This window comes from Hyperoodon ampullatus (assembly GCF_949752795.1).
Source record: "Hyperoodon ampullatus genome assembly, chromosome: 15".
In the NCBI taxonomy this organism is placed as follows: Eukaryota; Metazoa; Chordata; class Mammalia; order Artiodactyla; family Ziphiidae; genus Hyperoodon; species Hyperoodon ampullatus.
The window spans coordinates 33,598,217-33,614,832 of record NC_136928.1 but is presented as its reverse complement, the minus strand read 5'-3'; the positions used below and the strand labels follow the sequence as shown (position 1 = coordinate 33,614,832).

Here is a 16,616-nt window from a genome sequence, read left to right as displayed (position 1 = left end):
AGTTTTGGTCCTAGGAGACTCTGTTAATGTTCCAAAGATGCTGTCCCAAGTCAAAGCTTCCTGGAACCCTTCTTCTGGAACTGCCTTCAAGGCTAGTCTTTTTATTTTATTTTATTTTATTTATTTGCTGCATTGGGTCTTTGTTGCTGCGTGTGGGCTTTCTCTAGTTGTGGTGAGCGGGGGCTACTCTTCGTTGCGGTCCGCGGGCTTCTCATTGCCGTGGCTTCTCTTGTTGCGGAGCATGGGCTCTAGGCACGCAGGCTTCAGTAGTTGTGGCTTGCGGGCTCAGTAGTTGTAGCTTGCTGGCTCTAGAGCGCAGGCTTCGTAGTTGTGGCGCACGGGCTTAGTTGCTCCGTGGCATGTGGGAGGGATCTTCCCGGACCAGGGCTCGAACCCATGTCCCCTGCATTGGCAGGCGGATTCTTAACCACTGCGCCACCAGGGAAGCCCAAGACTAGTCTTATAATAAATGTCTGCCATTAAAAATTAAAAAAAAAAATCAATCCTTACTTTTTAGTTAAGGACCATTTCTTAACTTATAGTGGAACCATCATCAAAGCTTATTCTTGACTTATTCATCAGATTTAGCTCTGATGAACTTAAGGCCATTTCCAAACTTAAAATCTACCTTTACAATAGAAATACTTAATATCACCATCTTTTCTTCTTCTGAAGAGTTCCAAAAAGGCTCCTGAAAATGTTTCAAGCAAATGGCTAGGAGATGGGGATGGGCATGGAGGTGCCTGAGATTACAGCTTTGAAAGATACACTCAAGTACCAAGGTGTACGGACTCAGATACAAAGGTACATGCTCTGATATTGTTTGCCTTAAAACAACAAAAAACTCAAGCCACATGATATCTTATGGTACAATTTTTATGTGCCTATAATCCATCATGCAGCATTAAATGGCATTAATAATAATCATAATGAAATGTTAGTTGACATTGACCTAACACGTGCCAAGGACACTATGCCTTCTGTGTCCTCTTGAAATCTCACAGCAGTTATCTGAGGCAGGGCCTATGAGTATCCCCATTTTACAGGTGGGGAAACTGCCACCCAGAGAATGGAGAACCTGGCCTATGAACCCATTGGGTGGCAGAACCAAAAGAGCAGTCGGACTCTGGGGCATACAGCTCTCAACCCCTGGGCTCATTTCCAAACCTCACCAGGTGAGCCAGCCACTGGTGGAGCTGCCCTTTCTGCACCAATGCAACAGCAGCAGAGCACCCTGGTGATGCAAGTGGAACATCTTTCAAGTCGGCCCTGGACCTTCCACCACAAAAACACATGTCGAGAAGGTTGTGTGGCACACAGCATTTCAAAAGCCAGGTGAGGGCTTCCCTGGTGGCGCAGTGGTTAAGAATCCGCCTGCCAATGCAGGGGACCCGGGTTCGAGCCCTGCTGGGAAGATCCCACATGCGACGGAGCAACTAAGCCTGTGCGCCACAACTACTGAGCCTGTGCTCTAGAGCCCGTGAGCCACAACTACTGAGACTGCATGCTGCAACTACTGAAGCCTGCGTGCCTAGGTCCTGTGCTCCACAACAAGAGAAGCCACAGCAATGAGAAGCCCGCGCACCGCAACGAAGAGTAGCCCCTGCTCTTCACAACTAGAGAAAGCCTGCACGCAGCAACGAAGACCCAACCCAGCCAAAAATAAATTAAAAAAAAAAAAAAAAAAAAGCCAGGTGGGAGGGTGTCCTCCCAGCAAAGCTCAGAAGCACCCACAGTAATCAGTTCTGAGCTCGGATGGTTCAGCAACCCAGGACTGAACCCTCCCCTGGTGTCCTGTCCCAGCCTGCGCCGTCAACGTTTCGATGACAAACTAATGCTTGTGCAGAATGGAGCAATACATCCATGGGCTGGTCTGGCAGTGCTGAGTGACACCCTACGGTTAAACACTAGGATCTGGAGTCACACAGTCCAAGCTGCACTCCCCACTCCATCGACTTCCAGCTATGAGTCCTCGGACAACTTACTTCATCTTTCTAAAGTGCATTTTCTCCATCTGTAGAATGGAGAAACAATGGCGCCTGCTCTGGGGTATCTCAAAGTTTGTGATGCCAATTAACTGTACATGTAATAAAGCACATCACACAGAGCAAGAACTTAAAAAAATGCGATTTCTTATGTCAATTATTCCCGCAAAGCTTAAGTATACGACAGACAGCTATGTGGGCAAAAGATGTCAAAATTACGGAGTGCCTTGATGCAGTGCTGTTCTGCTGCCTGATGACAGATCTCCCCCGCCGCCACCCCACCGGTCAGCATAGGTGCCCAAGCAGTCATATCCTTTGGCAAATGACAACTATACAATCCATCAGGTTCTTCCTGGACCTCTGAAGTCAACATGAAACTCCCTGTAACAGGGAATTACTTGGGGTTTTCAAACACCAGTTGGAATTTCCCCCCTTTTTTCCTGAAAGGCCAACCTGACATTAGGAGGTCGGCTGTGGTTCTGTACTGCTCAAAGCAGGGCTTTCTTAAGCTTCACATCCACTTTGCGTTTCCCCAAGATATGTTTACACTTGAATAACCACTCCAAAGGCGGTGGAGGGGTGGGGGGTGACGGACCTGGGGACTGGTCTCAAACAGTGGCTTCCCAGGCCCATCCGGATAGCTCCTGAGTTGGCAGCTACTGGAGCCTGACCTGGGGGCAGAAGAACAATCTAAACAAGAGAATAAAGCAAAACAATAAGCCCCCTGAACACCCACCCCCGCATGTCCCAAGCTGACTGAGGGGAAGAGTTCTGAATCGGGGGTGGGGGTGGGGGGAGGCTAAGGGGAGAAAAAATTCAGCCAGGAGGGGTACTTTTGAAAGGATTTTTTTAAATTCCTGCTGCTGCTTATTAAGTTATTAACCCTCTGCCTGGAAGTAGGCTGTCCCGCCCACTGCCTTTAGCAGTCTATGGTTAGGGCTGGGTCACCCCTCTACCAGGCCACCAGGCAGAGGGACCTCTGTGACCTGTATTCGCCTCGAAGCCACAACTGGCAGCTGACCTCACAGCACTGTCCTACAGAAATGTAACGTGAGCTCCACATGCAATTTAAGTTTTTCTAGTAGTCACATTAAAAAGTAATAAAACCCAGTCAGAACTAATTAGAATAATATTGAATAATATAGTTGACATAATCCAGTATATCTAAAATATCTTGAATAATATTTTTAATCAAGATGAAAGAATTACTAAGGAGATATTTTACATTCTTTTTCTTGGTACTAAGGCTTCTAAGTCCAACGTGTGTTTTACACTTACAGCACATCTCAGTTCATACTAGCCTCATTTCAAGCGTACAACAGCCCAGGTGGCTAAGGTACTGGACAGTGCGGGTCTACAGCAGTGGGCCATTCCCAATCTGGTTACCTGAATCGCCAAGGGCGAGGGGTGGTGCCCTGTGCAAAACATGACATGCCAACCCCACCTCGGAAGGGCTCGGGGAGAGGTAGCTGGCAGCCTTCCAGGTTCTGCTGAGGCACAAGTTGCCACCCACACAGCCCAGTCCCCGCCGCCTCTCTGTAAGAGTCATACAAGAAGACTTACATTTAAAATACACCCACCAGAGCTTCCCTGGTGGCACAGTGGTTAAGAATCCAGTGCAGGGGACACGGGTTCGATCCCTGGTCCGGGAAGATCCCACATGCCGCGGAGCAAGTAAGCCCGTGTGCCACACTACTGAGCCTGCTCTCTAGAACCCGCGAGCCACAATTACTGAGCCCGTGTGCCACAACTACTGAAGCCTGCGCTCTAGAACCCGTGAGCCACAACTACTGAGCCCATGTGCCACAACTACTGAAGCCCACGCACCTAGAGCCCGTGCTCCGCAACAAGAGAAGCCACCGCAATGAGAAGTCCGCGCACCGCAACAAAGAGTAGCCCCCACTCGCCGCAACCGGCGAAAAGCCCGCGCGCAGCAATGAAGACCCAACACAGCCAGAAACAATAAATAAATAAAATACAATAATAAAATTAACTTATTTTGAAAAAAATAAAAATAAAAATAAATAAAATATAACCACCAGCCCAGCATGCTAGCTTGGGATTGGTGAAGCACAAAAAGTAGGAGACCAAAAAAAGTCTTCCAGAGGCAGGTGGACTCACTGGGCCGAGGAGCAAGGTGCCCACTCCTACTGAGCCATGCTGGTCTATTTGTCTATTGGGTCTGAACTTGGCCCCAAGCTTCAACGTGGCTTTTTTATTTTGTGCACAGTCATGAGCACCATGTATACCTCGTGTGCAAAAGGAAGCGGGAAGCTGTAAGATATAAGAACAAATTATGGTCCTATGAAGGGTATTTTGAACTCTTCAAGGCGGGTGGAGACATTTCTGGAGCTATTATTCCCCTGAGGATATTCAGTAGGGCATTTAAAGTGTCCTCACATAGAGCCCTCTGCAGCTGTCACTTTGTCTCCCTAGGGCTCTGGTCAGAAAGAGACCACCTTTAACCTGGTGGAGGTGGGCTGAGCACACCCATCAAAACCCACTGCAGCTCCCAATCAGAGGGCTTCCTGTGTGCTGGGATAAGCTATTCTGCTTCAGCCTTACTTGCTGGGGTGCCTAAATCGAAATCCGTCAAAGGAAAAGCCTGACACATCAGTATGGAAAAGTTCTCTTATCATTTGGAAAATATAATTTAGGGCTTGGTAGATAAACATGTACAGGAAATACTTCTATAGAGGTCTTGATCCTCTGAAGATTAATAACCCACGGAACTGGAGACCAGCCTCAAACTTGGAGGAAGTAGGCAAGTTATAAAAACAGGAAGAACGGGAAGTTTATTTTTGGATGAATATTTGTTCTAGTGAAGCTCTCGATCCTGACAAAAACCTTGATCTGCAGGTCATTTGCTGCAGCGGAGCAGCTGCAGTGCGTGTTTCCACAAGCTGTCCCACCAGAGATTTCCGGGTCTTTCTGGAAAGGGCCTCGCCCCACTCCTGCAAAACATCTGCCTTGCTGCCACTGCTCAGGGCCTCCTTCCTCCCACATTCCTGCCGGTGAGTGGACTCTCCAGCCCAGCTAGAAAGCTCAGGCATCGCCACCAGCCCTCTCTGCCTTTGTCCCCAGGGCCCGAAGCCGGCCCATCTCCCCCAGGTGCATGACCGGTAGCTCTTGCTTCTGCTACGTCCGTTCCTGCATGATTTGATCAGCCTTCCTCCACAGACTGCCAGCCTCCCTGGCCTCACCAGCCTTTCCACTTCTCCTTCTACAACCCCCGTCACCGCACCTTCCATGGCTCCCCACTGCTTCAAGAAGAAAAGCCAAATCTTCTCCTGTTTGATAGACAGAGCTCTACACAACCTGGTCCAACCCATCTTTACAGCCCTATCTCAATACATGCAGGACTGGCTCTGTGATTTGCGGGGCCCCGTGCAAAAGGAAAATAATTTGTGGGGTGCTTTGTTCAAAAATTATTAAGAATTTCAGAATGGCAAGAGCAGAGCATTAAACCAAGTGTGGTGGGAACCTTCTAAGCCGAGGCCGCATGTGAAGGCATTGGCTGCACACCCACGAGGCAGGCCCCTACCATGCGCCTCCCTCAGACCGACCCCAGAGGGCAGTGGGCGCTGCCACCACTAAGAACCCTTCTCACCTTGCCTCACCTCGCCTCACCCTCACTGAAACTCACCCCTCCCCTCAAAGACTTCAAGACAAGGAAATGGGCCTCCATCCTCTCAGGTAACCCATTCAGATGCCCCTTCCACTGAGTTCTCTGGTCCTGGTTGATAGTATGGTTTAATTTACCTGTCTCACCTCCACACACCTTAATTAGACCAAGAGTCCCAGGGCTCTGGGTTCATTGCTTAGTCATTTCTGTGCCCTTCCCTTCCACCTTTCCAGAACAAAACTTGGTACACGTTAGATCTCTATAAATTTCTACTAAATGGCCACTAGGAATATTGCCCTCTACCTCTAACGGCCACTTACAAAGCCTCCTAGGACCTTGCCAAGTAACTGGTAAAAGGAAAATTTAAAAAAATTCCCCAAAGATCTTGCTTTTGCGCAAGAGATGCCCAGGTCCTCCGGAGACAGAATCACACGAGTTTGAGGGCGTCCGAACAGGAACTTCCATTAACCATCATTATGAAACCTATTGGCCAGACACCAAAGCTGCACATGTTGACTTTGGCAGTTGCTTCACAGGTGGCCCAGCTGGCGCAGTGGCAGAAATCTCACCACCTTCCTGGCTGCTGCCAGTATCATGGGGAGCGTGGTAGAGGGATAGGAAACAGGAGTGCCAGCATTACCTTTCACCTCACCCTGCCCGGCACAGGGGTGGGTAGAGCCCGAGGGGGAAGGGGGAGCCGTGTGTCATTTAATGCCCCATCACTGCCATCGGGAAGTAGGTTCAAGACAAGAACCTTGGGTTCTCACCTAGAAACTTTAAATGATTTCTCATTTCCCTTGACACGAAGACCTTCTCAGGGAAAACGCTTATGAGCCCTTAAGTTCCTTCTGAGCAAAGCAGCAGAATGCGGTAGGGACTAGGGAGCAGACCAGTGGAACACTGTTCTGCTACCTCTTCAACGTAGACCCGCTTTCTTATTCTTCAAGAAGAAAAATATTGGAAATCCCAAATACCTTTCTGGACATTCAGGCTAAGCTGATTATTCCAGCATTTGTCAACTGATTGTTCTCATGGGAGATGGTGAGGCCAAGAAAGGTGGGGATATTGTACCAGAAAGCACAGGTATTAACTTTGTGTACCCTCTGGCATTAGAAGATCTTCGAGAAACCTCCTCCCCCGCAGTAGGCCATTCAGTAACAGTAACCATAGGAACAACAGCAGCTGTCATTGAGCAGGTTAATCACGGGGTGAGGGCTGGACCCGTTGTTCTCAGTCACATCTCTCCTGGCATTGGGACCATCTGTACCTGCCTTGTTTACTAGTTGCCCTGCTTATTGTGTAGCTCCCCCTTAAGAATGTAAGGTCGGGCTTCCCTGGTGGTGCAGTGGTTGAGAGTCCGCCTGCCAATGCAGGGGACACGGGTTCGTGCCCCGGTCCAGGAAGATCCCACATGCCACGGAGCGGCTGGGCCCGTGAGCCATGGCCACTGAGCCTGCGCGTGTGGAGCCTGTGCTCCGCAACGGGAGAGGCCACAGCGGTGAGAGGCCCGCGTACCACACACAAAAAAAAGAATGTAAGGTCACCTTTGATCACCCAAAACCCAGAACAGCACTGCCAGCCTAGTAAGGTCAATGTCATCATGGATTTGTCAAGAAGGTATCTCCACCCTTACAGTCTGGTTCCCATTTTAGAGAGGAAGAGAAATCAAGGCTCAGGGTGTCTGAGGAAGGACGTTTCAGGTTTGGGCTCTTCAGCTGTCACTCTGTGGGTTTAGAGCACTTTGTTGTTTCAGAAGTCCCAGGCCTTGCATCCTTTACAATGTCCCCTGGAGAGACCCGCTTTCGCTGCCATGTCTCACCCAGCAAACATTTCCCACGTATGGCTTTTTTAAAGAATATTTTCTTAAATTAATGAATTTATTTATTTTTGGCTGCACTGGGTCTTCGTTGCTGCGCACCGGCTTTCTCTAGTTGTGGCAAGCGGGGGCTACTCTTTGTTGCGGTGCGTGGGCTTCTCATTGCAGGGGCTTCTCTTGTTGTGGAGCACGGGCTCTAGAGAGCAGGCTCAGTAGTTGTGGCACATGGGCTCAGTAGTTGTGGCTCGCGGGCTCTAGAGCACAAGCTCAGTAGTTGTGGCGCATGGGCTTAGCTGCTCTGTGGCATGTGGGATCTTCGCGGACCAGGGTTTGAACCTGTGTCCTCTGCATTGGCAGGCGGATTCTTAACCACTGCGCCACCAGGGAAGTCTCCACATATGGCTCTTTACTTTTTAAGTTGAAGCTGGTTTTACTGTTATAGAAGAATACTTCGATTATGAATACAAATTCAGCAAACAGTCTGAGTATCTAAAACCCCAAGGTAGGGGCTGGGGGCTCTCGCACTGTGACAGGGTGATTTTGCGGGGAGTACCCTAAAGGGCTTCTGTGGAGTGGGTTATGTGTTCGGGACTCAGTCGGTGCTGGTTCCCCCAGTTGTCATCACAGAACACAGGCACACAAGCTCCAAATGGCTACCAGAACAACCTCCTCCTTAGTCTGTGCCCGAGGCTCTTGGTTGTACTTTCTGCGTGAGGAATACAGATACCATTCTCCAGCTATGACCATGGAAAAGGGAGTGGGAACTCCCTCCAACAGAGGCTTCTGAGTTTCTTATCTAATAATTTATAACCCTGATTAGTTTTTGCACAAGATAATGGCGAGCACACTCAGGTCTCAGTTTACTGAATGGACAGCAACAGTTAAACATACGCAATTCTGATACTAGTAAGTGAAAAATAATACAAAACTTTCAAACATACCGGGTAAATGCTTCCAAATTATATTTCAAGTAAACAGGACTTAAGCAGGAAAGGTTCGGTAATTGTGCACATGTAAACTCCAGAGTGAAGATACTGTAGCATTTGGTTAAACAAAATCAGAAATATTAAAGTAATTAGCCCTATGCAACACAGAAGGCAGAGCTGTTTCCAATTCAGATCTGTCTAGACTATTAACTAAAAATGCAAAATTTAACCTAAACATATAAGTTTATGCAAAAAGGGAACTTACAAACACTGAAAAACTAGGGAGAGCAAATATCTAAAAGCCACCCTGAGTTAGCAATGAGGCTCGTGTTAAGGCCAGGTTTAGTGCATCAGCCGGCCTTACCCAGGAGCTGTGTTTAGGCCCGTACTTCAGTACAACGTTTGGAGAGGGAGAGGTTTAACCTGAGTCAATCCAGAGCTTATGAAACTCTGAATCTGAGCCCTCGAGGCAAGCATCTTGCGTCTCCCATTAGGGGCAGGGCCAGAGACATTATCAGTGCCTGACAAAGGAGATGGGTGAGGTAATGCCAGCCCAGGGCGCTGTCTGGGCAGCCTGCCCCACCTGCCTGCCCGCGCAGTGCCTGCCTCCCAGCTAAGGTCTCCACTCCCATCCATCCTGGGTGGTGCTCAGATTAGCCAAGGTCCATGCCATGGGCTTGTGACTCCATTGCTGGAGATTTCTTGAGCCCAAAGAGTATAATGAGGCGCCTCACTGTCTTCCTTGGTGAGAATGACTGGGAGGGCCTGGTCCACTCACTGTGGGGTTGACTGTGTGCTCTTAGGGGCTGTTATCAATGGCATAGGAAGTCCCTCGGTCCCCTCCACAGGCTCTACCAGCGCAGGCAGACGAGGGATCAAAACCAGTGGGAGGTGAGGGGGTGGTAAGAAAGCAATTCTTCCCCCAAACACACACACACACACACACACACTCACACACACACTCACTCTCTCTCTCTCTCTCTCTCTCTCTCTCTCTCTCTTTCTCTCTCTCTCCTTCTCTCTGCAGTTGTGTTCTTGGTTGTTTCCTAGGTACCCAAAGCAAAACCCAAACTCTGAGCGTGTGGTCCAATATTATAAATTTATATATTTTTAATATTATGTATTTAGAATACATTATTATATTATAAATTTAATTATATGATCTTCCTCAGTATAGCTCACAACCCATCTTCCTCCCAGTCTCCTTGGCTGGGAGGCTGAGAGGAAAATTGCTGTCCTGGGCAGCCACACAAGCCACCAATTCAACCAGTCTGCACAGGCGGTGAAGGCGAATCATCTGGGGGAGCTGCCGCTGGTTGGGGAGGGGCGCACAGGATCCTGCATTTCTAACAGCTCCGCAGGGACACTGGCCCTGTGCAGGGAGCTGTAGGCACCAGGCATCTGGAAATCCCGACTGGCCCAGCCTGTCCCCTCGCTCTAGCTTCTCAGGCCCCCACCCCTCTTCCCTCTGAAGGGTGAAAAGGCTTTACAGTTCTGCCCCAGCTTCAGGAATCCACCTGGCAACTCTCCCCTGTTCTCACCCCAGCAGATGCTTCATCCCCCTTCCAGACAGGCAGCAATACAAAGATATATTAGTCTATTTTTTTCCCCCCAAAGGGAACATCTTGCCTTGGGAAGCATAGTCTTTCCCCTGAACATTAAAAATCCCGAAGACACTCTACTTTTACAATTAAGAATAATTTTGCTACATTACTTCCCTCTTACCACCTAAAAAAGTGTGTTAAGGGGAAGGAGGGTGACTCATATATACTTTTGTACCTTTTGGAAGGAAGAGGATAAGGAAACACACAGATTCTTTGAAAATATAACACACGAGGTCCACATTTAAACTTTGTTTTTGCCTAAACATAACAGTCCCCATAAAGAAGAACCTAAAACTTGTTATTTGTCAAATAACAGATTTCTAAGATTTGAAAGCAAAAAAAAAAATCCCTCCCCCCAACAAACACCCAAAAAGAAACGTAGATTTTGTGCTTCAACCTCAGGGGTGAGGAATGCCAGTGCCCTCTCATTGTTCCATTAATGTGGCAAAACAAACAATTAACAAGAAATTCTGGCAGAGTTCTCAGCAAGGTACAAGTTCAGACAATGGCTGAAGGCATTTCTTTTTGGTGCAGAAATGGAGTTGTTCTAACTTGAATGAGGGTTAAGAAGCTCTTTGCCATGCACAGATTTTGAAGGAGCTGGAAATTCTGCAGGAGTAAAACTTCATTGTAAGTTAAAAAAAAAAACCCTGAAGTACATTTTTAATATCTGGAAAGTAAAGAAAGTTTGTTGAAGAAATGTTTAAAGCAAGTAAGCAAAAAGAATGGGACTTCCCTGGTGGCGCAGTGGTTGGGAATCCGCCTGCCAATGCAGGGCACATGGGTTCGATCCCTGGTCCGGGAGGATCCCACATGCCGAGGAGAAACTGAGCCCGCGACCCACAACTACTGAGCCCGTGCGCCACAACTACTGAAGCCTGTGCACCCTAGAGCCCACATGCCACAACTACTGAAGCCCGCGCACTCTAGGGCCCAGGTGCTTCAACTGCTGAGCCCACGTGCTACAACTACTGAAGCCCGCGCGCCTAGAGCCCATGCTCCGCAACAAGAGAAGCCACCGCAATGAGAAGCCCGTGCACTGCAGCGAAGAGTAGCCCCCACTCGCTGCAACTAGAGAAAGCCCGCATGCAGCAATGAAGACCCAATGCAACCAAAAAAAAAAAAAAAGAATAATAAATACTACCTGTGATCCACCACCTAGAGATCACCACTGCCGACAAAGCAACCTGAAATCACAGGGGTCTTAGCTGGACAAAGCTGAGGACGGATACCTTGATATATACATCACCCCCTCCCCATGCTTGGACTCATCTGGAAATTTGCAGAGTCCAGAACCATCATGAAAGATTCCAACACCTACAGAAATGTCTGATGGTCTGGGGAGAGGAGCCAAAATCACCTCCAGAGAGGACGACTGGTAAGCCAATCTTAACAAAATAAAAGAAAAGGAGAAGTGTTTCCAGAAATAACCAAAGCTGCACCTGGACCCAGCCCTTTGCCACAAGATCGTGCGGCAAAACTGAAAGAACTCTATCACCAGAGGCCAGTGACTCTACTATGGAAATCCCCACCTCGGGCTCCGGATGGGGGGAAGGTGTTTCCTCTGTTGGATGTCAAAGGCAGTCCTGGCCATGGCAGGGGCTGGTGTGAAGCAGCACTAAGTCAAACATGGCCAACTCAGCAGCCTGCTATAGGCAGTAATAATGTAACTGTCAAAAGGGACAGCAACGGGAGTGGCTGGAGTGGGGGAACTGTAGAGATGCAGGTGGTGGTTTACAGCCCAGACTCTGGATCCAGACTGCCTGAGTTCAAATCCAGACTTTGTCAAGAGCTAGGGGTACCTGGGTAATTTAATCTCTCTATGCCTCTGTAAAGGGGGATGTGATAGCAGTACTTCTTTCATAGGGTTGGTTGATTAAAGAGTGTTAGCCATCAAATGCATGTAGACCAATACTGGCCACATGTGAGCACCATTTAAGTTATTGGGTATTTATTTTTTCCTACACTTTCTAAAATAAGTCATATTAATTGTACCAGTAGAAACTCTATTGCTTGATTCCTCCCCAGGCCCCATCAGCTTGTCACTTATCCTTTATCTTTGGCTCTTCCTGCCAAATGGCACAAACTCATCTCAATATGTACTCGTATATACTAGAGTGACCAACTTGTCCAGGGTAGGACTTTCAGTGCGACAACTAGGGCAGTGCCGGGCAAACCGGAATGGTTAGTCACCTTAATATACACATAAAAGTATAAGTAAGAAAACAAGAGTCATGCCTGTAACACCACAGCTCAGAGATGACCACAACCAGTACTTAACAGGCTGGTGTAGTTTCTTCCAGTCCTTTTGCTATGCATGTTTCAGGCAAAATTTGGATCATGATATGTAGATACAGAGTTCCGTATCCTGTTTTCACCCAATGCTGTATTCTCCATATTATTAGTAATTCCTTGAAAGTACTGTTTTCTGAGGCTGCATGCTATCTTGTCATACGGATGTTCCACGTTGCTTACCCACTCTCCTAGGCTCTCTTATCGACATTTTCAACTCACATAACTTTAAACACCACTGCCCATAAGTGGGTTTTCACCTGATTATTATCTTTAAATTTCTAGAAGAGGGCTTTTGGATAAAGATGAACTTAAAAAAAAAAGTACTGATATATATATATCACCGAATTGCTTTCCAGAAAGGGTACACTAAATTCTACTCCCAACAGCAGTATATGAAAAATGCCCCCTCACTAAAGCCATACCAGCATTAAAAAAATACTTTTCTATTTGATAATTAATAACAGTTGAAAAAATGCTATTGTTTCATTTGCACTAGTTTACTAATTGGGGGAATAACTGCTGTAAAACTGCTATTATGTTTTTGCTGCATTTCTTTAATAATTTGTGGGGTTGACTATTTTGTTCCATGTTTACCCAACTACATTGTTCTCTTTTAACCAGTTAGCTTGGTATTTTTTAAAGTATTAAGTTGTCTATTTTTCTACTGGTTTCCTTAGTGTCTCTTTTTGTAATTTCCTGAACTCTTCAGAGTTTTATATTAACTCTATATATCACAAGTGAGGCAAACTTTTTTTTTTTGCAATTTTGTCTGTTAAATTATCTGTGCTATCATACAAACATTAGTGATATCAGTGATTTCCTCTGTAATTTCTTCCAGTATGTCTATGTGTGGGCAATCCTTTTCATAGAGATGAGTTAAACATCTACCTATGGGTTCTTCTTTTAAATATTTATTTCATAGTTTTGAAATAAAATGTGAGGTAAGGCTCCACATTTGAAGGAAATCATAAAACCCATGGTACAATGGAGTTATGCTGAAATGAGGGAATTGTTAAGAAATTAAATCTGCAGGATACAAACTGGAGATTTGCATGAGATCTACTCTCAGTAATGAATCAGCTCATTAAAAAGCAGTACTCCGGCATATACCCAGAGAAAACCATAATTCAAAAAGATACATGCACCCCAATGTTCACAGCAGCACTATTTACAATAGCCAGGACATGGTAGTAACCTAAATGTCCATCAACAGAGTAATGGATAAAGAAGATGTGGTACATATATACAATGGACTATTACTCAGCCACAAAAAGGAATGAAATTGGGTCATTTGTAGAGACATGGATGGAACTAGAGACTTTCATACAGAGTGAAGTAAGTCAGAAAGAGAAAAAAAATATCATATTAATGCATATATGTGGAATCTAGAAAAATGGTACAGATGATCCTATGTGCAAAGCAGAAATAGAGACACAGATGCGAGAACAAATGTATGGATACCAAGGGGGGAAGGGGAGGGTGGGAGGAACTGGGAGATTGGGATCGACACATGTATACTATTGATACTATATATAAAATAGATAACAAATGAGAACCTACTGTACAGCACAGGGAAGTATACTTAATGCACTGTGGTGACCCGAATGGGAAGGAAGTCCAAAAGGGAGGGGATATATGTATATGTATGGCTGATTCATTTTGCTGTGCAGTAGAAACTAACACAACATTGTAAAGCAACTATACTCCAATAAAAATTAATTAAAAAGAAAAAAAAAAGCAGTACTCGACAATGAACAGGATCAAGCAGAACGTGCCAGGGACACTCAATCCTCCTCCTTCGCCAGTCCTAGTCTTCCTAAGTAAGTGTTGTTTTAGTGGATTGTCAGGAGTTGAGGGGAAAAGATGAGGGATGAAAGCAGAGGGCAGTACAATGACAAGGGCAGGCTGGGGGTTCCTCAGGCCCTTCTGGCCCCAGAACCCGAAGAATGAGAGATTCTACCTGCTACTAAACAACAGGAAATAAGGAACAGTAAGGAGCTTGTTAGGAGTTTAAAACAGATCTCTCCTTTGCAAAAGGCAAAAGATCACAGAACTACCTATTGTTCTTATACAAATTTATTGCTACAGAGATCAAAACAAGGCAGCATCATGTTATTCAAAATAATGCCGAGTATAGCATCCAGCCACCTCTTAGCCGCCTGCACAGAGATGCAGTCCTACTGTGGGAAGCACACTATGTGGGGAATGTGCACCTCTCCCCAGCCTGCCCTTCCACCTGGATCTCCAACCCCAAATCCACAGCTGAAGAGTGCAGCTTTACTCAATACCTATTTGTTGAATAATCATAGCTTTTTCCTTCGTAATAATCATAATAAAGGGATGTACCAGATATGAAAAGAGATCTTTCGGAGTCCCCCTTCTCCAAACAATCATCTCAGATATCCTCTTGTACTGGGGAGCATATGGACTCTTCTTTTTGAAGAAGTCATTTATTCATTTATTCATTCATTCAATAGTTGTTACTGCTCACTGACAGGCTACTCGTGATAATGGGAACAGAAAGCCACGGTGCAGTCAGAGACATCTGGGTTCCAGATGCCAGCTCCCGCACTTGCCACCTGGGGAATGATCTTGATAAGCTACTTACCTCTGAACCTGGGCTCCTCATCTCTAAAATGGGTTTAAAACCACACAAGTAAAGGCTACTGTGAGGACTACTAAGAGTGTGAGAAGTACAAGAAGGCAAGAAAATTGTAAAATGGCAGTCAGTAGTGACTGCTACCTGGGGAAAAAAATAAAAAGCTTTCCCTGTGTCACATGCATCCGTGGATCAGATGTCTCCTCCGATGTAAATTTTTTAAAGTCCAGCCAACAATTTAAATTCTCATTTCCTCTCAGGTAGCTAATCTGCTAGAAATAGATCAACCACAGTTCAACAACGAAGCAATTACACATCATTAGGTTCGGAAAGATGATTCCGCAGATGAACCCCTGCTTTTAAAATTCACAGGCGTTCTGGCAAAGTGTGCTGCTTTCAGAGGCTGGTCATGGATGGGAGGTGGCTGCTGGCACCCTGCACAGGCTTCTGTCTGTCAGGAAGCCGCTGTGAAGGGACACGAACAGGGCTTAATGGACCTTCTGTTGCAAAGCAGCTTCAATAAACCCCCAAACTGAGGATTACCTTTGAGCCAAATCTGACTGAAGACCACACACTATCTGAAGACTGATTTCTTATATGTTTTACGGACATTCAACAAACATTCACCTGACCCACTTGAACTTGAAGAAAGAAGCACACTCCCCTAGTGTTTACTGAACCCGCATGGGGGCAGGGCTCCTTCCTCTGTGCCTTCTGTCCATTTCTGATACCAGCCTTGCTAGGAGCCCTGAGCTGTCTTGCTTATTATCTCAATATCCCGGTTCATCAAGCCCAGTTCTGAGCACGGTGAGGCTCAAAGAAGGTGGAAGGTAGATATTCGAGACTGGCCAGCAGTCTTTTTTCCTTTTATATGAAGTAAAAAAAAATAATAAATTTTTTTTAAACCACTGCATGTTCACATGATGCTACTTCCATGTCTTATTTTAGGTAAGTTTATGCCAATCTGAGCGATGTTTACTCATTTTCTAAACGAGGAAAACGTGACTGCTCTCGTTGGGCTTGACTCTAGCCACAAGTGTAATGAGTACAGAGCTGTCCGGTCATCAGGACTTGCCACATCTGGCAATTTCACGCCATCACCAGCTCCCCCGGAGGGGTCCGGCCCACTGGCCGCCCATCCACGTACGGTTGCTCGACTTCCCTCATTCCATCCCAGGTTCTTCTCCGGCCTGGGATCTAAGTGTCCAGCGTTGCTCGGTCTGCGGCCCCTCCCCCTCCTCCCTATGCTCTACTTTCACCAACTTCAACCCTCTGCGGAGGATTTGGTCCGTCACCGAGCACAGCTCTCCACGCCACTTGCGGCAGAACCTCGCATCCTGACCCTTCCTTCAACTCGGGGGGGTGAAAGGAAGCCGACCAGCGCCCTCTCCCCTGCACTCCCCAGGGCTCCCTCCAACATCTGCACCCCGCAAGACGGAAGTCGGAAACCTCTGCCACTGGACTCGCACCCCCTTTAGCTGCACCCCAATTCTCCCACAACCGGGCTTCCTGTCTTCCAGTCCGTGCATCACCAACCGTCTCTCATGGGCTCCAGCAGTGGCCTGATCTCTCCGCCTCTGACCTCAAGTCCCAGTTCCACTTGGATCAAGTCACTTAGCCTCTCTAAACTTTCACTCAGTTTCCCTGTCGGTATAAGGGGGCATGGATAGCACCATCGCATAAGGGCTGTTATGAGGACTGAAAGACATTAGGGGTGTCAGGCACCTAGTGATGCCTTACAGTTGGAAGCCCTGCTGTGGTCCCCT

General features: G+C 46.9%; 1 protein-coding gene across 1 annotated transcript in view; it reads right to left on the bottom strand.

The window, feature by feature from the left end:
* Window positions 1–2,618, bottom strand: part of SPRED2 (sprouty related EVH1 domain containing 2) — a gene marked incomplete at both ends in the record, with an annotated part of 67,474 nt that extends 64,856 nt beyond the window's left edge. Inside the window, one exon of the mRNA XM_079721110.1 lies at window positions 2,581–2,618. Within this exon, the coding sequence (XP_079577236.1) occupies window positions 2,581–2,618 (38 nt within the window). The remainder of the gene's footprint in view (window positions 1–2,580) is intronic.
* Window positions 2,619–16,616: the final 13,998 nt, after the last annotated feature.